The 24,489-nt window shown below is 42.9% G+C and overlaps 1 protein-coding gene across 2 annotated transcripts in view; it reads left to right on the top strand.

Moving 5' to 3' along the window:
* The first annotated feature begins 1,684 nt into the window (after window positions 1–1,684).
* The window catches only part of RCC1L (RCC1 like), a 41,131-nt gene continuing 18,326 nt past the window's right edge, over window positions 1,685–24,489 (top strand). Inside the window, exons 1-6 of one of the 2 annotated variants that reach the window (XM_037041738.1) lie at window positions 1,685–2,129; window positions 12,686–12,815; window positions 15,610–15,738; window positions 16,596–16,662; window positions 17,237–17,288; window positions 19,131–19,215. In XM_037041738.1, coding sequence (XP_036897633.1) covers window positions 1,794–2,129; window positions 12,686–12,815; window positions 15,610–15,738; window positions 16,596–16,662; window positions 17,237–17,288; window positions 19,131–19,215 — 799 coding nt within the window. In that variant the 5' untranslated portion in view covers window positions 1,685–1,793. The remainder of the gene's footprint in view (window positions 2,130–12,685; window positions 12,816–15,609; window positions 15,739–16,595; window positions 16,663–17,236; window positions 17,289–19,130; window positions 19,216–24,489) is intronic. The other variant, XM_037041737.1, reaches the window with a different exon arrangement.

Here is a 24,489-nt window from a genome sequence, read left to right as displayed (position 1 = left end):
AAGTAAGAATTAAATGGGCAAGGGTGTTATTAGGGAAAATGCTCTGTAAGAGAAAATGGAGGTGGGGCCGAGCCTGGGAAAGCTGGGAGAGCCCTTAGGCCTTGATGCGAGTCTGACTCTAAAGTGAGGGAGAGAGATGGGGGAGGGTGGGTAAAAGTGTCCTAGAGGGCGGTAATGGTCTACGGAAGGCTTGGCAAGGCCGCCGAGGAGTTCTCCAGCCCAAGCTGACCATCGGAAGTCCAGGTCCGCCTGAGTACATTCCTGCTTCACTCGCGGAGTCACTGGGAGCAGTCCAAGGGCAGCAAGACCTCAGCATAAACAGAGGGCAGAGTTCATAGCCCATCAGACTGTCGACCTCCCAGCTTTGGCTGACTATGTTCCCTTGAGGAGCAGTTTCATGGCTAACACATTTTATCAGTCAGTCTTCCCTCATCACTCTTATAAAACAGCCCCATAGAACAGTAAAACATCAACCACATTTCTCCATAGAATAGTAAAAACATGTTTTACAGACTGAATACAAGGCACATTCCAGAACAACAAAGTAACTGGTCTTGGGAGTACATTAAAACTGGATTAGTTATAGGTATCAAGCAATATAAAGAGAACGAGAAAAGAAGCAGCAAGGGAAGGAAGAAATAGTTTGACGCAGCATTCAGGACTAGGATTTGGAAACGCTGTCATGGATTATAATGGGCTGCAAGACCATACAGGTTGTAAGTCCAAACACCTGATTTATGAAAAAAGTTCATTTCATGTATTAACTTTTTTACCTCCATATTTTGGAGGCGAGATCCCGAGAAGGAAGACAGTTTCCCAATACCATGTAGCAAGTCTGTAGCAGAGTCAGAACTAGAACCCAGGTCCCTACACTTTTGGGTCATTCATTCCTGAGGGAGTCCTCCCTTCTTCCTGGTGGCATGCTAAAGCCTAGTAGTAAAACTGTTGAGGATGAGCTTAATAAACGGAAGTCCCTGGCTTCATAGAACTTCAAAGGAGGTGCTAGAGTTGAAACTTAGAAAATGAGTAGGAGTTTGCCAGACATCTGCAGGGAGGGGAGGCAGTGGGCAGGGCATTCGAGCCAGTGGGCAAAGTGGGGAGGCCTGAAACAGCCTTAGGTTTCCAGAAGTACAAGTAGAACCACCTGACTCTCGTGGAGTGACAGGCTAAGGGTCAAGGTGACTTGAGAGGAGGATGCACTGAAGACAGCAGAGAACCCCTGCAGTCTTTGGGGCAGCGAATGGCAATGGTAAGAGCTAAATTCTGTCTGTGACTGGAGCACAGGCTGAGTGGCTTGGTAGCTCACGCAAGCAGGAACGGCCGCAACTAAGTAAGAAATGACGAGGGACAGTGGCAAAGGAAAAAAACCGAGTTAGGGGAGAGCACTGCACTGGCGTTGCAGAGAGCCGGCCACCCCTTAAGTTCTACCTCTGCTGATTGCTAAGAAATGAAGGTCCTTGCAACCAAATGAAAGCGCTTGCCGAAGCAAATGCTCAGCAAATGAGCATGGTGAGGGAAAGTGAGTGAGTTCAGACCACCTGATCGAGCTCGGACAAGGGTCGCGACTAGGCGGGCAGGGCCAGAACGGAGTCCCTGTGGCCCACTCTTTTAGATTCCGTGGTACCCGGCTCTGCCCAGCCCTCCCACCTGCGAGGGCCCTCGGCTGTCGTCAGCACTTTTGCCTTCAGCCAGTAGTAAATATGGTTGCAGGCTCTTCCGCCGGGAGTGGGGTCAAGGGTCAGGGGTTAAGCAAAATGGCGGCACCCAGGAGCTGCTGAGGCGTGACGCAGAGGATGAGACCGGCGGCGCTGGCGGTGGGGGCTCGGCTGGGGCGCTGGCTTAGCCGGCCGGGGCCGGGGCTGGGGCCATGGCGAGGCCACAGGACAGCGGCCAGCCGCTCGCGGAGCCGGCGCGAGGCGGCAGAGGCCGAGGCAGACGCGCCAGTGTTCCAGTACGTGGGCGAGCGCGCGGCTCGCGTGGACCGCATCTTCGTGTGGGGCTTCAGCTTTTCCGGGGCGCTGGGCGTGCCCACCTTCGTGCTGCCCAGCTCTGGGCCCCAGCACAACGCCGGCTTGCGGCCGCGCCGCAGGATCCAGCCCGTGCCCTACCGCCTGGAGCTGGATCAAAAGGTGCAACCTCGCGAGGCACTTGGCCCTCTTTGAGAAGTTGGCAGCACTGGGTGGTTAGACTTCGGGGAGGACGACCCCGGAGCCGGCAGCAGGTCCTGGAGGGAAAGGCGTTAGGGGCGCTGCTAACACTCACCGAGTGGCTGAAATGTGCCAGGGGTTGTTGCCAGCTCTTGTCATTCGCACATCACCCCAGGAATCGGGGTTGTCATCACAGTTACAGAGAAGGAAAGGGAGGCTCAGAGAGGTTAAAGCACAGGTCCCAGGTCTCACAGCTGGTAGGTAGGTGCGCGTACAGTGGGATTCTCCCTGGGGCCAGTGAGACTCCAAAAGTTCCAAGAGTTGTGCAGGCGACTTTAAAGGGTCAGAGAAAATGGGCCCGCTGGAGTCGATGTAAGGATTTACTGGATCAATAATAGGAATCAGAGAGGAAGGGTGAGCAGCCTGAGCGCACTAGAATGGTTTGCACATGAGGCTTCTGACTTGACTCAGATTAGAAAAGATCACAGCAGAGGACAGCTTCAGCCAGGCGGTTATCTCCGGAGCCAGCACTCGGAGAGCAAAAATAGATGTTTAGGGATGGGTGGCTGTGGAAGTCTTGGTGGGTGATGAAAAAGAAGCAGATTTGACTTGTTTGGTTCCTGACTTCTGTCAAGGACAACAAACGATCTTTTAACTAAAAAGGGAAGGTCAAGAGAAACCGGGAATTTAAGCTCAAGATAATGAAAAGTTGGGTTGTTTACTTCTTAGGATTGAGTTGTAAGATTTATTAATGTGTTCTGGCCATAGGTCCTTAATCACATATATGGTGATGCAAATACTTTCTGGCACTTTGTACCTTTTTAAAAAAATTAATAGTGACCTTTGAAGAGCAAGTTTTTAATTTTGAGGAAATTAAGTTGATCAGTTTTTCTCCTGTGGATCATGCTTTTGGTATCATATCTAAGAAATCTTTGCCCAATCCAAGCTCACAAAGATAATTTTCCTGTTTTCTTCTAGGAGATTTTTAGTTTTAGTTCTTATATTTAGGTCTGTGATCCAGCCATTTAAGTTGATTTTTTGGTGTGGATGATATGGGATGAGGTTTTATTTGTGTGTGGGAAATGTAAGTCTTCCAGATTTAAAAAAAAAGATTTTTTAAAATTTTATTTTCAGAGAGAGGGGAAGGGAAGGAGAAACAGGGAAACATCAATGTGTGGCTGCCTCTCACGTGCCCCCTACTGGGGACCTGGCCTGCAACCCAGGCATGTGTCCTGACTGGGAATTGAACTGTGGTTTGCAGTTGGCATTCAGTCCACAGAGCCACACCAGCTATAGTTGTATTTCTTGATGCATTGGTCTTTTTTTATCATTATAAAATGTCTTCTTTGTTTCCAGTAACATTTTTTTTGTTTTTAATTCTGTTTTGTCTGATATTAGTGTAGCCGTTCCAGCTCTATTATCATTACTGTTTGCTTCTATCATTTGCTAACTTTTTACTTTCTATTTTTTTTGTACCTTTAAGTCTAAATGTGTCTGTTCTGGCTGCATATAGTTAGACCCTGTTTATTTTATTTTTTTATTCATTCTACCAACTTCTGCCTTTCAATGGAGTGCTGTCCATTTGCGTTGAATGTAATTTACTGAAGGTAGGCTGTGTATCTGCCATCTTGTTATTTGTCTGATGTCATTTTTATTTCTCTGCCCCTCCATTTTCCCTTCTTTTGTGTTAAATAGCTATTTCATAGTGTACCATTTGAATTCCCTTGTTATTTCTTTATTTCCCCCTTATTTCTTTTACTATGTTTTTTAAAGCTTTTTTTTAATGATTGCTCTTGGGTTACATTTTAATTTAAAACAATATAATTTGGATTAATAGTAAGTTAATTTTAATACTATACAAAAACTTTATTTCTTTTTAGCTCTTCTAGTGTACTTTTATAATTATTGCTTTATCCTCTTTTCTTTAAAGTTAGAAGAAGTTAGAAACAGAAAATACATCTCTACTGTCTTCTATGTTTTTTTTTAATCCCCACCCACCCTGTCTTCTATGTTTTTGTCCATTAAAAGTATGTTTACTTACGCAGTGACTTTCACCAGCGCCCTGTGTTGCTTCCTGTGGGTTTGCGTTGCTGTTCAGTGTCCATTCGTTCCTGACTCGAACTCCCTTCAGTGCTCCTCCTCTGCTGGGTCTGCTGGCAGTGAGTTCTTTCCGTTGTTGCATATTGGGTAGTAACTTCATTTCTTCTTTCTGAAGTTATTTATTTTTATTTTTATTTTTTAAAGATTTTATTTATTTATCTTTAGAGGGAAAGGAGAGAGGGAGAGAAACATCAGTGTATGGTTGGTTGCCTTTCGTGCATCCCCTGCTGGGAACTGGCCTACAGGGAACCTGCCTGCAACCCAGGCATGTGCCCTGACTGGGAATCGAACCGCGATCCTCTGGTTCGCAGGCCTGTGCTCAATCCACTGAGCTACACCAACCAGGGCCTGAAGTTATTTTTTAAAAATGGTTTTATTGATATATAATTCACACACCAAACAATTCACCCATTTAAAGTGTACAGTCAGTGGCTTTTGGTATATTACAGATTGTTAGTTTCTAAAATGATGGTAAAAATATATAACAATATTTTCTATTTTAACAATTTTAAGTGTAATTCATTGACATTAATTATTTCAATGTTGTGCAACTATCACCACTGTTTATTTCTAAAACTTTTCATCACTTAAACAGAAACTCTGTGACTATTAAGCAGTGACTCCCCATTTTTCCTACTCCCAGTCCTTGTAACTGCTAATCTCCTTTTGTGTCTGTGAGTTTACCTATTATAGATATTTCATATAAGTAAATTATATGATATTTGTCCTTTGGTGTCTAGCATATTTCACCCAGCATAATTTCTACAGGGTTCATCCATATTGTAGCATGTAACAGAAACTCCTTCCTAGTTACCACTGAATAATATCCCACTGTGTGTACATACCACATTTCGTTTACCCATTCAGCTGTTGCTAGCCATTGGGTTGTTTCTGCCTTTCAGCTGTTGTGAATGTGCTGCTGTGAACATTGGTGTACAAGCATCTCAGGCCCAGTGTTCAGGTGTTTGGTGTATGTACATGAAAATGAAATTGCAGGGGCATGTGGTAATTACATTTTTAACCTTTTTTTAAAATAATTTTTTAAAAATATATTTTATTGATTATACCATTACAGTTGTTCTATTCCCCCCTTCAATCCCCTCAACCCACACCCTCCCTCCCCCACCATTCTCCCCCCCTTAGTTTATAACCACGTGTCTCAAGTTCTTTAGATTCTATATTTCTCCCACTATTCTCGCCCTCCCCCCTATCTATTTTCTGCCTACCATCTATGCTATTTTCTGTGCCTTCTCCCCTCTTCTCCCCCTCCCACCCCTCTGTTTCTAACCCTCCATGTGTTCTTCATTTCTATGGTTCCACTCCTGATCTAGCTGTCCTCTTGGTTTGCTTTTGTTTTAGGCGTGGTTGTTAATAACTATGTGTTTGCTGTCCTTTCACTGTTCATATTTTTCATCTTCTTTTTCTTATATAAGTCCCTTTAGCATTTCATATAATAAGGGCTTGGTGATGATGAACTCCTTGAACTTGACCTTATCTGAGAAGCACTTTATCTGTCCTTCCATTCTAAATGAAAGTTTTGCTGGATAAAGCAATCTTGGCTGTAGGTCTTTGGATTTCATGACTTGGAATACTTCTTTCCAGCCCCTTCTTGCCTGTAAGGTCTCTTTTGAGAAATCCGCTGACAGTCTGATGGGTACTCCTTTGTAGGTGACTGTCCCCTTATCCCTTGCTGCTTCTAGGATTCTCTCCTTCATTTTGGTCTTGGCTAATGTAATTATGATGTGCCTTGGTGTGTTCCTTCTTGGGTCCAACTTCTTTGGCACTCTCTGAGCTTCCTGGATTTCCTGGAAGTCTATTTCCTTTGCCAGACTGGGGAAGTTCTCCTTTATTATTTGTTCAAATACGTTTTCCACTCGTGGCTGTTTCTTTCCCCCTTCTGGTACCCCTATAATTCGGATGTTGGAACGTTTAAAGATGTCCTGGAGGTTCCTAAGCCTCTCCTCATTTTTTTGAATTCTCATTTCTTCATTCCTTTCTGGTGGGATGTTTTGTTCTTCCTTCTGGTCCATTCCATTGATTTGAGTCCCCGTTTCCTTTCCATCACTATTGGTTTCCTGTGCATCTCCCTTCATTTCAATCAGTCCAGCCCTCACACGTTCCTCTAATTTGTAACTTTGTTCCTCTAATTTGTGACTATAATCAACCAGTTCTGTGAGCATCCTGAGAAATAGTGTCCTGAATTGTGCTTCTGAGAGGCTGGCAATTTCTCGGTCGCTTAGAGTTATTGGCTCTGGGACTTTGAGTTCTTCTTGTGCCATCTTTCGGGTTGTTCGTGCCTGTTCCATAGCAGGATCAGAGCCCTAAAGTGTTCACTAGAACAGGGCAACTCAGTCGCTGGGTTGTGACGTTGTAGGTGGGGGCGGGGTCAAAGAGGGACAATGGCTCTCACTTTAACCTTTTGAGGAACTCTCAAACTACTTTCCACAGTGGCTGCAGAACTTCACTTTCCCACAAGCAGTTTCCCTACATCCTAGCCAACAATTTCTATCATTTTATTTGTAAACAGCCACTCTTGTTATCCGTTATTTTTTTAAGGTTTTATTTATTTACTTTTACAGAGAGGACAAGGGAGGGAGAAAGAGGCAGAGAACCACTGGTGTGTGAGAGAAACATCGGTTGGTTGCCTCTCGAGTGTGCTCCAACTGGGGTGGAACCTGCAGCCCAGGCATGCGCCCTGACTGGGAACTGAACCAGTGACCTTTTGCTTTGTGGAAGGACACCCAGCTGACTGAGGCACACCGTCTGGGCACTCTGTTTATTTTTCTTCATTCTTTTCCTGTTTCTCAGACTGGATAATCTCAGTTGACCTATCTTCAGGTTTGCTCTAATCTAATAAGAGCTCATCTAAGGAATTTTTAAATTCAGTTACTGTACTTTTCAACCTCAGAATTTCTATTTGGTTCTTTTTTAATAATTTCTATCTCTTTATTGATATTCTGTTTGGTGGGATATTGTTCTTTAGTTTTTCACATGTGGTTTCTCTTAGTTCTTTGACCATATTTAAAACAGTTGACTTTAAAGTCTTTGTCCTAAGCCCAACATCTGGGATTCCTCAGGAACAGTTTTTGGTGACTGCTTTTCCCCTCCTGTGGAAGGGCTGTAATTTATTGTTTCCATTGCTTGTGTTTTTTCTTGTTGAAAACTGCTCATTCAAAACGATACAAGGTGGCAACTCTGGAAATAAATATACCCATCACTCCAAGGTTTGTTGTTGTTGCTGTTTGTTGTTGTTTAGTGATTTCTTTGAACTAATTTGGTAAAGTTTATATTCTTTGTCATGTGTAGGCACTGATGTGTCTGTTCAGTTAGCTTAGTGGACAGCCAGTAATTGGACAGAAATTTCCTTAACTGCCTATAAACAATAAATCGCTGCATGTTTGCGGAGGGGTCAGGCCAAATAAAGAGAGCCTTGCAAGTGGGGCCTTCGGGGAACCACCAGATAGTTCAAGTGAGAATTCTCTGGGAATGGGGCTTTGACGCTCCAATCCTATTCTGCCCCCTTCAGTAGCTGCCAGATTTCTGGTTTCCACCATGGGTTTTCAAGGCCACTGCAGAAGCTTCAGAGAGGTGACCAGGAATCTAGGGCGAGTTCAGACATGCACATCCTGCTGTTCTTGCTGAGATTCTGCTGCTTTCCTTGGGTAAACACTCTTCAAATTCCTCTAAGCCTTTGGTACGTTTCTAGAGTTCTGAAAAGTTGACCCTGACAGCATTTGCCAGTATTTTCACTGATGTTGCTCAGTCCATGTCTTTTTAATGTAATTATTGATAATGTGGGTTATACCTGCCATTTTGCTGTCTTTTTTGTTCCTCTCCTTCCTTTACTGCCTTTTTTTGTGTTAAATAGGTATTTTTCTAGTAGACCTTTTTATTTCCTTTATTAGGAGTTTTACTATATTTTTTTAGTTCTTTAGTGATTGCTCTTGGGATTACAACATGTGTCTTAATTTATCACAGTCTACTGTAGGTTAGTAGTGACCTAATTCTTAAAAATTATAATTATAACTTTCTTCCTACATAGCTTTATTTCCTCTTTTCCTTTTTGTGGTTACTGGGATATATATTACATCTTTTTATGTTTCAAGTCTACAGTATAATTCTGTAATTGTTGTTTTATGCAGTTGTCTTAAATCATTTAAGAGAAGAGAAAAATATATTTATACAATGTTTTATAATTACCTGTGTAATTACTTTCATTGGTGCTGTTCATTTCTTCTTGTAATTGTTAGTTATCATCCGCTGTCATTTCCTTTCAACCTGAAGTATTTTTAAAAAATCAAGATGTAATTCACGTATAACATTGTGTAGTTTTAAAGTGTGCATGTGTTGCCCTGGCTGGTGTGGCTCAGTGGATTGAGCACAGGCCTGCGAACCTCACGATTGCGGTTCCATTCCCAGTCAGGGCACATGCTTGGGTTGCAGGCCAGTTCCCAGCAGGGGACTCACGAGAGGCAGCCATACATTGATATTCTCTCCCTCTCTCCTTTCCTTCCCCTCTAAAGATAAATAAATAAAATATTAAAAAAAATAAAGTGTGCATGTGTTGACTTTTGATATATTTATGTATTGCAATAAAATTGCCAACTATGCATTAGCTAACACATCTACTATATCACAGAATTGTTTTTTTAAAAAGTTTACTGATTTTAGAGAGAGGAAGGGAAGGTGCAGAGAGAGAGGGAAATTGGTTTGTTCTATGTATTTATGTACTCATTGGTTCATTCTTATATGTCCCCTGACCAGAGATTGAACCTGTGGCCTTGGTGTATTGAGACACTGCTCTAACCAGTTGAACTACCTGGCCAGAGCTATTGTTTCTTTTCTGTGGTGAGAACATTTAAGATCTGGTCTTACCAACTTTGAAGTGTGTGGTACATCACAGATGACAGAAGCACTTGAGGGTATGTGATGGTAGGTCTCCCAGCAGCAAACTCTCTCAGTCTTTGGGAACGTCTGTATTTCATCTTCGTTTCCTAAAGATAGTTTTGTTGGATATGGAATTCTTAGTTGGCAGTTTTTGTCTGTTAGTACTTTGAAAATGTCATTCTGCTGATTTCTGGTCCCCATTGTTTCTGATGAGAAGTCAGCTGTTAATATTGTTATTCCTTTGTACTTGAGGAATCCATTTTCTTTTTGATGCTTTTAATTTATTCTGTCTTTTTCAAGAGTTTAACTGTGTTTTGTTGAGCAAGTTTGATCTGTAGATTTATGGTTTGCATAAAATTTGGTAAATTTTCTGGCATTAATTCTTTTTTTCTTTGTTTTCAAATACTAATGTTTACTCTTTAAAAAATTTGTTATTAAGTGGTATTGGAGTAACATTGGTTAATAACATTATATCAATTTATGTGGCCGGGCCAGTAATCAAACCCATGACCTTTCGGTTTGTGGAATGATGCCCAACCAACTGAGCCACACTGGCCAGGGCAGCATTTCATCTTTCTAATGACTGAGTAATGTTTCATTGTATATACATACTATGTCCTCTTCATCCAGTCTTCTGTGAAGGACACTTAGGTTGTTTCCATATCTTGGCTATTGTGAATAATACTATAGTGAATAAGGTGTACATATATCTCTACAAATAGTAGATATTTCAAATTTTCGGGTAGATACCAGCACAGGGATTGCTAGAGCATATGGAAGCTCTATTCTTAATTTTTTTGAGGAACTTTTATACCTTTTCCGTAGTGGCTGTACCAGTTTACCTTCCCTCCAGCTGTGTGTGATGGTTTCCCTTTTCTCCACACCCTTTTCAAAAGTTGTTCCTTATCTTATTGATAATAGCCATTCTAACAGGTGTGAAGTGGTATCTCATTGTGGTTTTGATTTTTCTTACAATTAATGATGTTGAACATCTTTTCATATATCTGCATGGGTTGGGCCACCTGCATGTCCTCTCTGGGAAAGTGTCTATTTAGGTCCTCTGCCCATTTTTAAACTGAATCATTTTGTTGCTGTTGAGTAGTTTGAGTTCTTTTTTAAAAAATTCTTTTAAATATTTTATGTATTTACTTTTAGAGAGAGGAAAAGGGAAGGAGAAAGAGGGAGAGAAACATGAGTGTGTGAGAGATACATTGATCTGTTCCCTCTTACATGCCCCAAACTGGGGACCTGGCCTGCAGCCCAGGCATGTGTCCTGACTGGGAATCAAACTGGCGACCGTTTGGTTCACCGGCCGGCGCTCCATCCACTGAGCCACATGAGCCAGGGGAGTAGTTTGAATTCTTTATGTATTTTTGGATGTTAGTCCCTAATTGGAGGTATCATTTGCAAATATCTTCTGCCATTCATCTGGTTGCCCTTAGTTTTGTTGATGGTTTCTTTTGTGTGTAGGAGCTTTAGTTTGATGCAGTCTCATTCATTAATTTTTTCTTTTATTTTTTATGCCCTTGAGGTCAAGTTCACACACACATGCACACATGCACACAAACCCAACCCTGAGACCCACATCTATAAGTGTAGTAACTGTTTTCTTCTATGTATTTTATTGTTTCAGGTCTTATATTCACAGCTGTAATCCATTTTTGAGTGAATTTTTGTATATGTCATCAGGTCTAGTTTCATTTTTTGCACGTGGCTTCCCACTTTTCTCAGTACCATTTATTAGACTTTCCTTTCTCCATTATATGTTTTTGGCTCTTAATTCTGTGAATATTTTTATTTCTGCCTCTTTCTTTCTCTCTTGCTCTTTTGGGACTCCCATCATATAAATGTCGATACGCTTGTTTTGTTACAGGTCTGTGAGGCACTGTTTGTTTTTCTTTCATCTCTTTTCTGTTGTTTAGAGTGAGTAATTTCTTTTTATTTCTTCAAGTTAATGGATTCTTTCTTCTGCCAGTTGAAGTCTGCTGTTGAGCCTACACAGTGAATTTTTTCTTTTGGTTATTCTACTTTACAAACCTATAATTTCCAGTTAGGTTTTTAATGTTTTTATTTCTCTATTCAGCTTTGATATTTGTTCATTGTCATCATGTTTTCATTTAATTCTTTAAACACAGTTAAATTTTTTTCTCTTGAACAAAAGTTCATGAAAGTCTTTGACAAATTCATCATCTTTGTCCACTTAGGGTCAATTTCTGCTTTTTCCTCCTTAGTATAGGTCATACTTACTTTCTTATTTCTTTGCATGTCTTATTCTTTTTTAATGAAACTAGACTTTCTAATGATATGTACACTCTGGAATCAGATAGCGTCCACTTACCTGCTTCGTGACTATTTTAGGCAAGTTACTTAATCTTTAACTTGTGTCAGAAGGAACCTTGTATCAGCTGATTGCTGTTGGCACAAATTTAATGCCAACACGAATCCCCAGTTTGGGATGCAGTGAAGAAGGATACTTTATTCAGTGCAAACAATGATACAGCACAGCTGTGCGGCTGCCCCAGGGCCAGGCCCCTTTTCGGCTAGGGAGCTCTGCTCTGTTCCACTGTGTGCTGGTCTGCTCTCCTATACTCTGGTAAGACATCTTGAGTGTTTCAGCTCTAGCCAGGGAATGGCAATCTTCAGTGGAAAGTGAGCTCTCTGAGCTAGAGAGAAGCTGGCATATATGGACAGGAATCTCTGTTCTTGGTCCTTGGTTGGTCCATCCTCATGCAGACGAGGGCTCTGAATTTTTGCATTTTGATTGGCCCAAAAGGCCCTTCCTTCAGCCATCAGAATAGAGCTGCTCAGATTGATTAGAGCTGTGCAGCTCTGATTGGATGGGGAAAACCTTAGTCCTATCGGTTGAAATAGAATTCTAGAAATCCTTTATAATGGCTGGCTCAGATGGCAAGAAGCACAGTGTAAGGGCAATTCAGCACAGGCTTCTCTGTGAAGTGCAGATTGCGTGAGAAGCCTCTGTGCAGAAATGGCTGCTAGGCTCTGTTTTTTAACATTTGATCCCAGTTAGCCACCAGGAGTTCTCCCCACCCTCCCACCCCAGGTTCACACTTGATTTCCTCATCTATCAAATACTACTGCTAGTAGTAATAATAACTACATTAAGTCAGATACTGTTTACTGTCAGGGCTTTAGCTGTACTAATTTAGTCCTCACAGTAACCTAATGAGAAAGATATTTATTATCTCTATCTTACCGAGAGGGAAACAGATACAGAAGGTTTAGTAATCTATCTTGGGTCACACAGCTGGTGAGGGATAGAGCCAAGATTCAAACTAAGGCAGGTATCAACTTAACTGCTGTGCTAGACTGTCTGAGTGAGTGGGGATGATGATAATACCTAGTTACAGGGTGATTGGAAAAATTAAATGAGATAATACATATCAAACACTTAACACAGTAAATGTTGAATACATGTTAATTGCTATGTTAATAGTAATGTGTTCTTGGATTGGGTAAATAACCTGCCATAAATTGCCCAAAGCAACTTGATATCACAAGTCAATTAACGCCTTATGGGGACTCTTTTTCAGATTTCATCAGCTGCTTGTGGCTATGGGTTCACGTTGCTGTCCTCCAAAACCAAGGATGTTACGAAAGTTTGGGGTATGGGACTCAACAAAGATTCTCAGCTTGGATTTCACAGGAGCCGGAAAGATAAAAGTAAGCATTCTCACGTTGGCTTCTCTCTGCTGTGATTGGTCTGAGAGCTCCCTTTGGGTTTTCATGGGTATGATTACATAAACCAAAGCATAACAACAAAACAGATAGAGTCTTAAAGAGATGCTGTTTGAAACCATTTGGATTAGATTGTTTTTCAGCCTCTTTGGTATAATAATATTGAACCTTTAGGCAAAAGGCATTTGCTGATAAGTAAAAATGTTCTTTTTGCCCCCAAAGAGATGACCTTCCTTCCCCAGCTGGGAGTTTGCCTGAAACTCTCTGCAGCACCTGGGGCCTGGTCTGGGGGTTCAGTGTGGTCCTGATGCTGGAGGCCTCATTCCAGCTCTTTGGAACTGGGGTTGTAAAAATGTTAGAAATGATTTCCAGTGACATTTTAAAAAGTAGACATTAGCCAGACAGTGTTTTAAGAACAATAAGAAACGTTTCTTTAAACTAAGGGAGAAATTACCTAGACATACATACTAGGACACACCTTTTCATTTTTCCCTGTTTTCTCATTTATATAAAATATATTGTTTTATTTTGATCACAACATATATTTTATTTTCTGCCTTTTTCCACTTAATTTCATATTGGAATTCTTTTAGAAGTTAGTGTTGAAGTTTTAGTAGCTGTAAGGTGCCACCTTACATTTTTTATACCATTTATTAGGAATACTTCTGGGTACACGCAGCAATGGACAGAGTAGTGGGATGCGCCCCGTGTGTTCCCACCGGCTTCGGCAGCCTTCGCTCAGGCCGGTCTTGTGTTAGTCATTTCCCTTCAATACACTGGAAGCAAATCCTGACGTTATTGCTTTCATTCATAAATATTTCAGTGCATATCTAAAAAAGTAGTAAGTGCCACATTATCACCTAAAAATAATTAACAATATAATAACAGTATGATCTCTCAGTATCATCAAACACCTTGTCAGTGTGCAAATTACTAGTATTACATATGTCATTACATTTTTATTTTATTTTTTAAAATTCATTTGAATCAAGATCTAGATAAGGCCCTGGCTGGTGTAGCTCAGTGGATTGAGTACATGCCTGCGAACCACGTGATCGAGGTTCGATTCCCAGTCAGGGCACATGCCTGGGTTTCAGGCCAGTTCCCAGCTGGGGATTCACAAGAGGCAACCAAACATTGATATTTCTCTCCTTCTCTCCTTTCCTTCCCCTCTATAGATAAATAAATAAAATCTTTTAAAAAATTAAGAAAAAAAGATCTAGATAAGGTCCAGACATTGCAATTGGTTGATAAGACTTTTAAAAGTCTCTTGTGTTTTAATCTTTTTTTTCTTGAAATTTATTTATTAAAGAAACCACATCATTTATCCTATAGAATTTTCCAGTCTGGGGTTTGCTGAATGTGTCCCTGTTTATGACCTTTTATTTATTTTTATTTTTAAGATTTTATTTATTTATTTTTAGAGGGGTGGGGAGGGAAGGAGAAAGAGAAGGAGGGAAACATCAGTGTGTGGTTGCCTCTCACGTGCCCCCTACTGGGGAGCTGGCCTGCAACCCAGGCATGTGCCCTGACTGGGAATCGAACTGGCGACCCCTCGTTTCATAGGCCTGAGCTCCATTCACTGAGCTATACCAGCCAGGGCTGTTGATGACCTTTTATATTTCTGTCAATTGGTAGTTATATCTAGAGCCACATTCCTTTTAAATGTTATATATTCACAGCTTCTCAGGCCCTTAGGGGTATATAAAGATAGTAATGGGGGATGTGAGTCACTTTTCAGTATCCTAAAGTGCTGTATATTTTCAGCTAATAAGGCTGTACAAGCCAACAACATTGTCTAGTTTCTTTGATTTTGCCTAGAATTATATCATCTTACTGTGACAAGCCAGTTATTCCATGTTGATCAAAAACTCTGCCTGAATATTATATTAGTCACTAATGAAACAAATGGGCAAGTATATTATTACAATCATAATAATGCCATTTATTTGATAGGCACAATCTTTTTTAACATGGGGTTCAAGGAGAAAATAGAGGGGTTGTTTAGTGGGGTGTAGTTTGAGGACTGGTACATTTGCAGATTTTCTCCTGAACTCCAGCCTACATTATGAATGTCCAAAAGCTCATCAGTTAAAACCTACAATAGGAATTCTTTACAGAGACCCATCTAGCTTCTTCAGTGGGATTGTAAAGAACAATAAGGTTCTTCTTTAGAGTGACTTCTAAAAAACTTTCCCCCTTACTTGTTTTTTTAACTATTAAAATTTTCTTTTTTATATAGTTCAGAATCCTAAAGGCATAGTAGAATATATGATGACTAGTTTGCTTTCCCTCTCTGTCCTCCCAGCCACATGGTTTTTCCCCCTGAAGACAGACCGTGTTGACAGTTTCAGGTTCCCCTCCTACAGAGATTTAGTGGATATGCTAACAAATGCATCTACATATTCTTTTTGCCTCCTTTTAATATAACAATATTTGCTATTGTTCACTTTACTGAGAAGGTTAAGTGGGTATTGCAGGAAGAAAATGCTTTTACTTTCCTTGAAAATTCAAACACTATTAAATGACATGCAAAGAGATTTTTAAATAAAACTAGTATACTTTCCAAGAACCCAAAATGTAGTGGAGTCAACGTGATGTAGTAGGTTGAGAGTTGGGGATCAGGGTTCTAGCCTTATCTTTGCTACTAGCGTATGTGCCTTGAGTAAGTCATTCCTGGGATCTGACTGAGTAACAATGTGGCAGTTCAGCAGTGTATCTAATGTTAGAGGGCTGGGGCTTTCAATCAGTGTAATGAAACCCATTGTATTTGTTTCAGTGAGGGGATACGAGTATGTTCTGGAGCCCTCACCAGTCCCACTGCCTCTGGACAGACCTCAGGAGACACGGGTGCTACAGGTCTCCTGTGGCAGAGCCCACTCTCTGGTCCTCACAGACAGCGAAGGAGGTGAATTGACTTGTCCCAGACCTATGGGAGAGGGGGGGAGCTGCTTTCTTGCCATTAGGTCTAAAGTGGCTTATTTGATTGAGCCATGTATTGAGGGAAACTATTGGCATTTCCTGAGCAAGTCAGTAGCATGCCCAAGAGAGTTGTATTGGGCAGACCTTGCTAAATCTTTCATGCTTTCTGCTCTGTGTGGTTCTTGGAGAATCTCAGGTGTCTGGGAATGTGACAGCACACACCAGGCAGCCTTACCAAAGCCTCGCACTCCCTTTGCATAAAGTCACTGAGCTGCGCTGCGTGTGCGGATGGCTTTTTCTGTCATTCTGAAAGAAACCTGCTTGCTAACCTTCTTTCAAGTGGTGGGGGCTTTCAGAGTCCAGGCTTGTGGGAACCCCAGCCGTCTCCAGAAGGGTGGTTTCTAGGGAAAGACCAGCCTGACTAGGACTTTCAAGTTTCATTTTTTGTTTAAGTGCGCTTTGTAGGAAAAGGTGAAGGTAGTGTTTAGACGCTTTTTTCAAGAGGGATTTTTGCATCAAGGGCAACCTAGTGACAGGTTCAGGAAGTGGGGCGCTGAGGCCTTGCACAGGAGGTGCTTCCCTGTGTGAGGTGGGATTGCTGAGCGGCGGGACTGGGCCCGGAGGGGAGGGCAGCAGGAGCAGCGAAGGTGGCACACGCTGACAGGGCAGGTCTGGACCTCAGCGCGCCTGTGGCTCTGCCCTCACAGGTTGCAAATGTAGGAGGAGGAAACCAAATGGCAGCTAGGATGAGTGGCTGGATTAGGACCAGTTTTGGGATCCCCTTCCAGACCTGACACTACAGGAGTCCATGAACTGAATTTGACTGGGGTGTTGTTTTTTTAGTCTTCAGCATGGGAAACAATTCTTATGGTCAATGTGGGAGAAAGGTGGTCGAGAATGAAATTTACAGGTAAGTTCCTGAACGGACCCCCCTTGCCCCAGTTGCACTAAGTATTAAACATTTCTTGAGTGGTAGACCCACAGAGCAGGAAGGGAGGTTCCCCTTGTGTGGGAGGAGCCTTGAGAGCTCCCCGGAAAGCCGGGAGAGGGTTGTTCCACTGCAGGCTGAGCCCCACGCGTTAGCTTGGTGGGAGGGGAGGGCGCATGAGCGGTGATTGTGATGGGTCGAAGTCCTTTGAATTAGTTTTGTATTTTTAACCAAATTGATTAACTTCACAAATTCCCCTCTGTTTCAGTCCTACTTATTTAGTCGTTTAGAAAAATTTCCCCCCAGTTCATTGCATTGTTCTGGTGGTTCTAAATAACAGTTTCAGCTCTGGGAGCATGTAAAAATCACCAAAGGATTTTGTTTGTTTTCTTTCACTTTCACACCTTGGCCTAATTCCGCCTTATATTTCACCTCGAGAGTTTTCCTAACAGTCACTATGTATGTGGGGGCCACAATTAAGGGTGACGGGAGGGGCCAGAACTCCAGCTTACTGTGAACATATCTCTTGCTTCTCCCCAAATTGCTTCTGGCGCAGTGAAAGTCACAAAGTCCATAGAATGCAGGACTTCGATGGACAGGTGGTCCAGGTAAGCCGCTCATCCTGCTCCCAGGGTACTTATGAAAGGGGGAAGGTTGGGTAGAGGGATGGCAAATTTGGTAGGCAGATTTTCTGAACTGATTATTTTAGTGAAAAGTCATTGCCTGCCTACTATAGACCAGGATTTGCAATAGATCAAGGTCCAAAGTTTAATGAGGTTTGGGGGACGCTCTAGTGGGAGAGACAGACTGAAAAAACTAGCCGTATCAGAGCGTTGTGGATGTTCTGGGCTGGCTTTATCTTGCTAAATTTCTTCCCACCCCTAGTGCAGTGCCTGGCACATGGTCAGTACTTATAATAAATTCCTAACTAAGTGATGTACACAGAAATCTCTACGAAAGTACCAGTAGTAGGGGAATTGTTGAGTAGCGGGGGTGGAGTGGAAGGCAGGAGAGGCATCATGGGAGGTGGCAGAGGAATTGACCAGACAGACTGGCGGGAGGAAGAGTTTTCTGTCAGAGGGGAAGGAGCAGCTGGAGATTAACTGCGGGGAACGTGCAGTGTGGCTGGAGTTTTGTGTGATTACGGCAGAGTTGTGGGGGATAGGCTGGAAGGTTCGGAGTGACCAATGCATGGTCTTGAACGCCTTGCTAAGGAATTTAGACTTCATCCTCTTGAGAGTTGGGTCCTATCAAAGGTTCTGAGCAGTAGGAGTGGCAGCCACATCACCCTCTGTTTAGAAAGATAACTTTGGCAATGGTGTGGAGTAGAGTTGGAGGAAGTGATAAAGGCCACTTAGGAAGCCATGGGGAGAAGGGACAGGTGGAGAGACATGTAAGGAGAATTGACTGGGTTTGGGGCTTGATCACACGAGCAGGGAGTGAGCTAGACGGAGCTGAGCATGAGTGTGTAGGCAAATGACTTTACAAAGCTTTGCTGTCTCAGGTTCAGCCCCAGACTGTGGGAAGCTCTCAGTTCCCATTCATTCAGTGGAGTGCTACCCTCATGTGGATAATTAAAGAGAGCAGCTAATCCAGAAGTTGGCTGCTGATGTTCTCAGCCCGGGTGGGTGTGCACTGGAGGAGAAGTGGACTTGGGTGGTCGGGCGAGGGAAGTGAGGAGGAGCGAGGGGGGGGGGGGGTTGCAGTAGGGCAGAGTGCTTCTTGCACAGGCTTCACAGACACATGGATGCGACATGAACTCCTTGCTTCTCCACATATTAACGGTGACTTTGGGCAAGTTTGCGAACGTCTCTGAGACTCAGTTTCTTGCTGGGTGGTCTTGCTTATTGACTTGGCATAGTGTCTGGCATAATGTCTGGTAAAGGGTGCTTTTCATTAGGTAGCTAGGGAAATAGGTTTGAACTCAAAAGGTTTGTTGGGACTGGAGAGAACGGTGTGGAGGTGACAACGAAAGCCTTGGGAATAGATGCAGCCTCCCAGGGAAGTGCGAAGATTGAGGAGGGAAGAGGGCAGGGAACAGAATCTTGAAGGGCTCCAGTACTGAAGGGGAGGAAGCAGACATGGGGTGAGTGACAATGATTGGATGTTACTAGAGAGGCAGGGGAGTGGAAGAGCAGAGAAAGCTTTTGGAGGAGAGAGTGGTTCCTCAGGTGCGGAGGGGATGGAGGGGCCCTTGGGTTTGTTCCTGAGGACACCTGGCACTTTACTTCAACAAGAGCAGTTTCGTGGAGTGGGAGACAAGAGCTGGGCAGCAGTGCATTGAATGAATAAAAGGTAAGAGGCAGTGCGGGGCAGCCCGCCTCACTGAACCCAGCCTGCCGGGCACTCGTGAGCAGTAGGGAATGCCGCTAGGCTTTGGGTCCATTGACTAGGACCCCCGGGCTTCTAAGGATTTCTTTTTATCAACCTCGCCTCTGTCTGCCTGATAGGTCGCCTGTGGTCAGGACCACAGCTTGTTTCTGACGGATAAAGGAGAAGTCTATTCTTGCGGATGGGGTGCGGACGGGCAGACAGGTATTGTCCCTTTCACCCCGGGGATGGTGGGATGTGGAGGTGTAGGCCGTAGGGCTCTCACAGACTAGAACCCACCCTCCTTAGTTTGGTTCTTGAGGAGCCTATTCTGCTTCTCTAGTCCCAGTCCCTTCACCCCTGGCTCCCATAGCTATGAACTGATAAAGGGTTGGATGGAGGAGTGGAGCCGCCCCTCAGTGAAGGAGCTTTGAGCCTTGTGAAGAAGAAGCAAGTGCCACCTAAAAGGAGCTCGATTTTACCTGAGTTCAAAGAGTGTCATTAAGGGAGGGACGAATAAGGAATATACTTTATCACCTTGTATATTTAATTTTTGTTTTTGATATTTGTCTGAAGGAAGGGCCTTTACATTAAAAATTAAATCTTATATGAATCCTCAGTAATCCTGCCCCCACCAGATAGCCTTTGTTCACATGTGTACACTTCTATATTGTAATGGCAGCATGGGTGTGGTTTTGTACGTGCGTGTTATCATTTAAGTTTGCACAAAACACTTTTCCACATTGGTACAGTTTTCACAGTTATAGTTTTGTTATTATATATGTTATAATATTTGTAGGAAATGGATCAGACTAATAACTAATCCTCACCCTGTCATCAGAAGACATGCTTTTGGGGGGAGCGGGATGTACAGTGTGATGTATGTCTGTGCCGTCACATACAGAGAGCTAGCTTTTTCTCTCATTTGAATTGTTGTCCTAGGATAAATTCTCAGGAGCGGGACAAAGGTTTAGAATATTTTTATTTTTTAAAGTATTTTAAAAATTTATTTATTTTTAGAGGAGAGAGGAGTGGAGAGAAATAGAGGGAGAGAAACATCAGTATGGTTCCCTCTCATGTGCCCCCTACCAGGGATCTGGCCAGCACCCCAGGCATTTGCCCTGACTAGGAATCGAACCAGCGACTCTTTGGTTCGCAGGCTGGCACCCACTCCAGTGCGCCATGCCAGCTAGGTGGGGCAGATTTAGGATATTTCCATTATCTTCAGAATTGTATTAAACTGCTTCCCAGAGGGGTTACCAGTTCATACTGCCGTCAGCAACGTGTGGAGGGGCTGCTCGAATCGTAACCTCTAGCAATGAACAGTGCCAGTGAGGGTGTGCTGATTTAATTACTGTGCCAGTTTTCAAATGTGTATTTCTTTTTCTTTTTTTTTAAATATTTTATTTATTTTTAGAGAGAGGGGAAGGGAAGGAGAAAGAGTAGGAAAGAAACATCAATGTGTGGTTGCCTCTCATGTGTCCCCTACTGGGGACCTGGCCTGCAACCCAGGCATGTGCCCTGACTGGGAACCGAACCAGTGACCCTTTGCTTCACAGGCCCGTGCTCAATCCACTGAGCTATGCCAGCCAGGGCATGTGCATTTCTTTAGTAGCTATAAAGTTGAAGCTTTTCTCTCGTGGGCTTCTACTTGTTGCATTTTGATGAGAAAAAAAATGTTTCAGCACTTGGTGCTTGCTCAGGACTTGTTGCACTTGGTAGAGTTTGTATGAGTCACACCGCCACCCTGCAAGAGAACAGGCTTCACTACTCCTCACTTGCTAGCTACTCGTCACTTGCTCGGTACTCGTAGCTTTTGGCAGTTGTCCTGAGCTCTGGAACAAATTAACAACAAGTATGGAGGTACCACTGTATTTTTAAAATTGTGTGTTGGGTAATTCCAAAGAAGCAGCTTTTCATTTAAAAACTGTTGATACATTTTAACAGCATAGACAGGAATAAGGTGAAAAGGAAATATCCCACTTACTGGAGGTAGCCGAGGCTACAGCTTCCTGGTGCTGTTCCAGAAACTTGCTGTCAGGTGCTGCACCTCCTCTGACCTTGCTGTTGTGCGCTCCAGGCTCTGAGTCCAGCCACACGGGGGCTCCCTGTGGTCAGTTTCAGGAGCTTGCTCTCCTCTTTGCTGCCATAGGGTCTTTGCACAGGTCATTCCTCAGCCTGGAATGCTCTTCCCTGCTCTCCTTTTTATCCTCTGGGCCTCAGCTTGGCTGTCATGACTTTAGTCAAAGCTTGCCTGACCATTTGTTCTAAATTGGTTGTTCTCCTTTTCCCTTGCACTCTCTTTCTGTTTTTTTTTTTAAATTTATTTATATATATATTTATTTATTTTTAAAGAGGGGAAGGGAGAGAGAAAGAGAGAGAGAGAGAAACATCAACGTGTGGTAGCCTCTCATGTGGCCCCTACTGGGGACCTGGCCCACAACCCAGGCCTGTGCTCTGACTGGGAATCGAACCTACAACCCTTTGGTTCACAGCTGTGCTCGATCCACTGAGCTACGCCAGCCAGGGCTCTTTCTGTTTTTTTTTTTTTTTAAGATTTTATTTGTTTATTTTTAGAGAGAGGGAGAGAAACATAATGTGAGAGAGAAACATTGAGTGGCTGCCTCTCTCACGTGCCCCAACCAGAAACTGAACCAGGAACCCAGGCATGTGCCCTGATGGGGAATCGAACCAGCCACCTTTTGCTTTGCGGGACAGTGCCCAACCAACTGAGCCACACTTGTCAGGATTTTTGCACTTCACATCTGAGCCAGACACAAAAGGACATGTAGCGTGGGATCCCGTTTATATGAAATGTCCAGAGTGGGCAAATACATAGAGACAAAGTAGGTTAGTCATTGCCAGGGCTGGGAGTGAGGTGGGAAATGGGGAATGACTATAAATGGATATCAGTTTTCTTTTGGGGTGATGCAGATGTTCTTAAATTAAAGGTATTGTTTACACAGCATGAATGTACCAAAAACGACTTAATTGTGTACTTTAAAACGGTTGGGCCCTGGCTGGGTCACTCAGTTGGTTGCCCTGTACACCACAGTGTTGTGGGTTTGATCCCCGGTCGGGGTGCTTGGTTAGGCAGCCTGTTGGTGTCTCTCTCTCTTGCCCCCTTCCCCTTCCTTTCCCTCTAAAATCAATAAACATATCCTTGGGTGAAGATTTTTAAAAAATTAAAATGGTTCAAAGGGTGAATTTATGTTATATGAATTTTATCTTAGTTTTAAAATATGTAACATAAATGTAGGTAATAAGACATGATAAGAAAACAGCACTGGTGAGACCACTACCCAGTTTTAGACCTAGACCATTTCCAGCACTGTGCGCTCCCGGTGTGCTACTCCTGTTTCTATGCCTGCCTCACCCCCAGGGAGACCCACCATCCTACATTTTATTTCTGTCATTTCTTTCTCTGAGGGGACAAAAAGTTACACACACACATTCACATACTTCTCAAGAATGTATTGAGTAGTTTTGCTTATTTTCGGGGTCATACTATATGTGTCTTCTGTAACTTGGTTTAAACTCAACATTAAGTTTCTTAAGATTCGGCCGTGTTATAAACGTTTGCACTTCGTTCGTCCCCACCCCGCCCCCCGACACCCCTGACAGTTGGGGAGGCCAATTCCAGCCTTAACTTGTTTTTTGTTTTTCTTCAGTTTTTAAAAATTGTGGTTAAATACATATAACATAAGCTTTACCCTCTGAACCATTTTTAAATGTATAGTGCATTAGTATGAAGTACATTCGCGTTGTTGTGTAACCATCTCCAGAACTCTTTCATCCAGCACAACTGAAACGTCACACCCATAAACAGCAACTCCCCATTCTTCCTTCCCCCCTGTGCCTGGCAACCCCGTTGCACATTCTGCCTCCATACATTTGACTACTCTAGGTGCCTTATATAAGAGTGTTATAGTATTATATTAGTATTATATATATAGTAATATTTTTGTGACTGGTTTATTTCATTTAGCATAATGTTCTCAAAATTCATCCATTTTATAGCATCTGTCAGCATTTCCTTCCCCGGCAAGGCTGGCTAATACTCCCTCGCAGGTGTGCACCACATGGTGCTTGTCCGCGCACCCGCTGATGGGCACCTGGGCTCCTTCTGCCTTTCAGCCCTTGGAATAGAGCTGCTGCGAACATGGGTGTGCGGACAGCTCTTTGAGACTCTGCTTTTGCTTCTTTTGGATGTAGACCCAGAGGTAGAATTGCTGATCGTATGGTAATTATATCTTAAAATATCGAGGAACTGCCATGCTGTTTTCCACGGCAGCTGCACCCTTTTACAGTCCCACTGGCATCGTATCACGTTCTAACTTCTCCACATTCTTGCTAACACTTGTTATTTTCTTTATTTTTTTCTAATAGTGGCCATCCTAATGGATGTGAAGTGGTATCTTATTTGCATTTCCTTAATGGTAGTGATGTTGAACATTTATTTCATGTGCTTGTTGGCCCTTTGTATATCTTTTTTGAAGAAGATCATTTTTTTAAAAAGATTCTATGTATTTATTTTTTTTTAGAGAGAGGGAAATGGAAGGAGAAAGAAAGGGAGAGAAACATCAATGTGTGGTTTCCCCTCACATACCTGCTTCCGGGGACCTAGCCTGCAACCCAGGCATGCACCCTGACTGGGAATCAAACTGGCGACCCTTTGGTTCACAGGCCCACACTTAATCCACTGAGTCACACCAGCCAGGGCTGAAGAAGATCTTTTTTTTTTAAGATGTTATTTATTTATTTTTAGACACAGGAGAAGGAAAGGAGAAAGAGAGATGGACATGTGCCCCTAATGGGAATTGAACCAGCGACCCTTTGGTTTGCAGGCCTGTGCTCAATCCACTGAGCCACACCAGCCAGGGCCAGACGATCATTTTTTAATTGGGTCGTTTGTTTTTGTTGTACTTGAGTGGTCTATATATTCTGAATATTAATTCCTTATCAGATACCTGATTTGCAGACATTTTCTGCTTTATGTGGGTTGCCTTTTCACTCTGTTGGTAGTGTCTTGATGCACAGAAGTTTTTACTTTTCATTAATGAAATCTTTGTATTCTTCAAAATTTTTTTACAGTTTTATTAAGAAATGATTGACATATGCCACTGTATAAGTTTAAGGTGTACCATATGATGGTTTAATTTCTATATATTGTGAACTGATTACCAGTAGGTTTTGTTAACATCCCTCATGTCACACAGATAAAATAAAACAAACAAGAAATTTCTCTTTTTGTGTGATGAAAGCACTTTCTCTCCCTTTTTAAAGATTTTATTTATTTATTTTTACACAGAGGAGAAGGGAGGAAGAAAGAGAGAGAGAAACATTGATGTGAGAGAGAAACATCAATCAGTTGCCTCTCACATGCCCACAATGGGGGACCTGGCCCACAACCCAGGCATGTGCCCTGACTGGGAATTGAACTGGCGACCTTTCGTTTCACAGGGCGGTGTTCACTCCACTGAGCCACACAAGCCAGTG

Source organism: Sturnira hondurensis, unplaced genomic scaffold, assembly GCF_014824575.4.
Source record: "Sturnira hondurensis isolate 20B ecotype Veracruz unplaced genomic scaffold, ASM1482457v3 Scaffold0003166, whole genome shotgun sequence".
Classification (NCBI taxonomy): domain Eukaryota; kingdom Metazoa; phylum Chordata; class Mammalia; order Chiroptera; family Phyllostomidae; genus Sturnira; species Sturnira hondurensis.
Note: the sequence above shows the minus strand (reverse complement) of the source record. Positions and strands in the feature narration are given on the sequence as shown.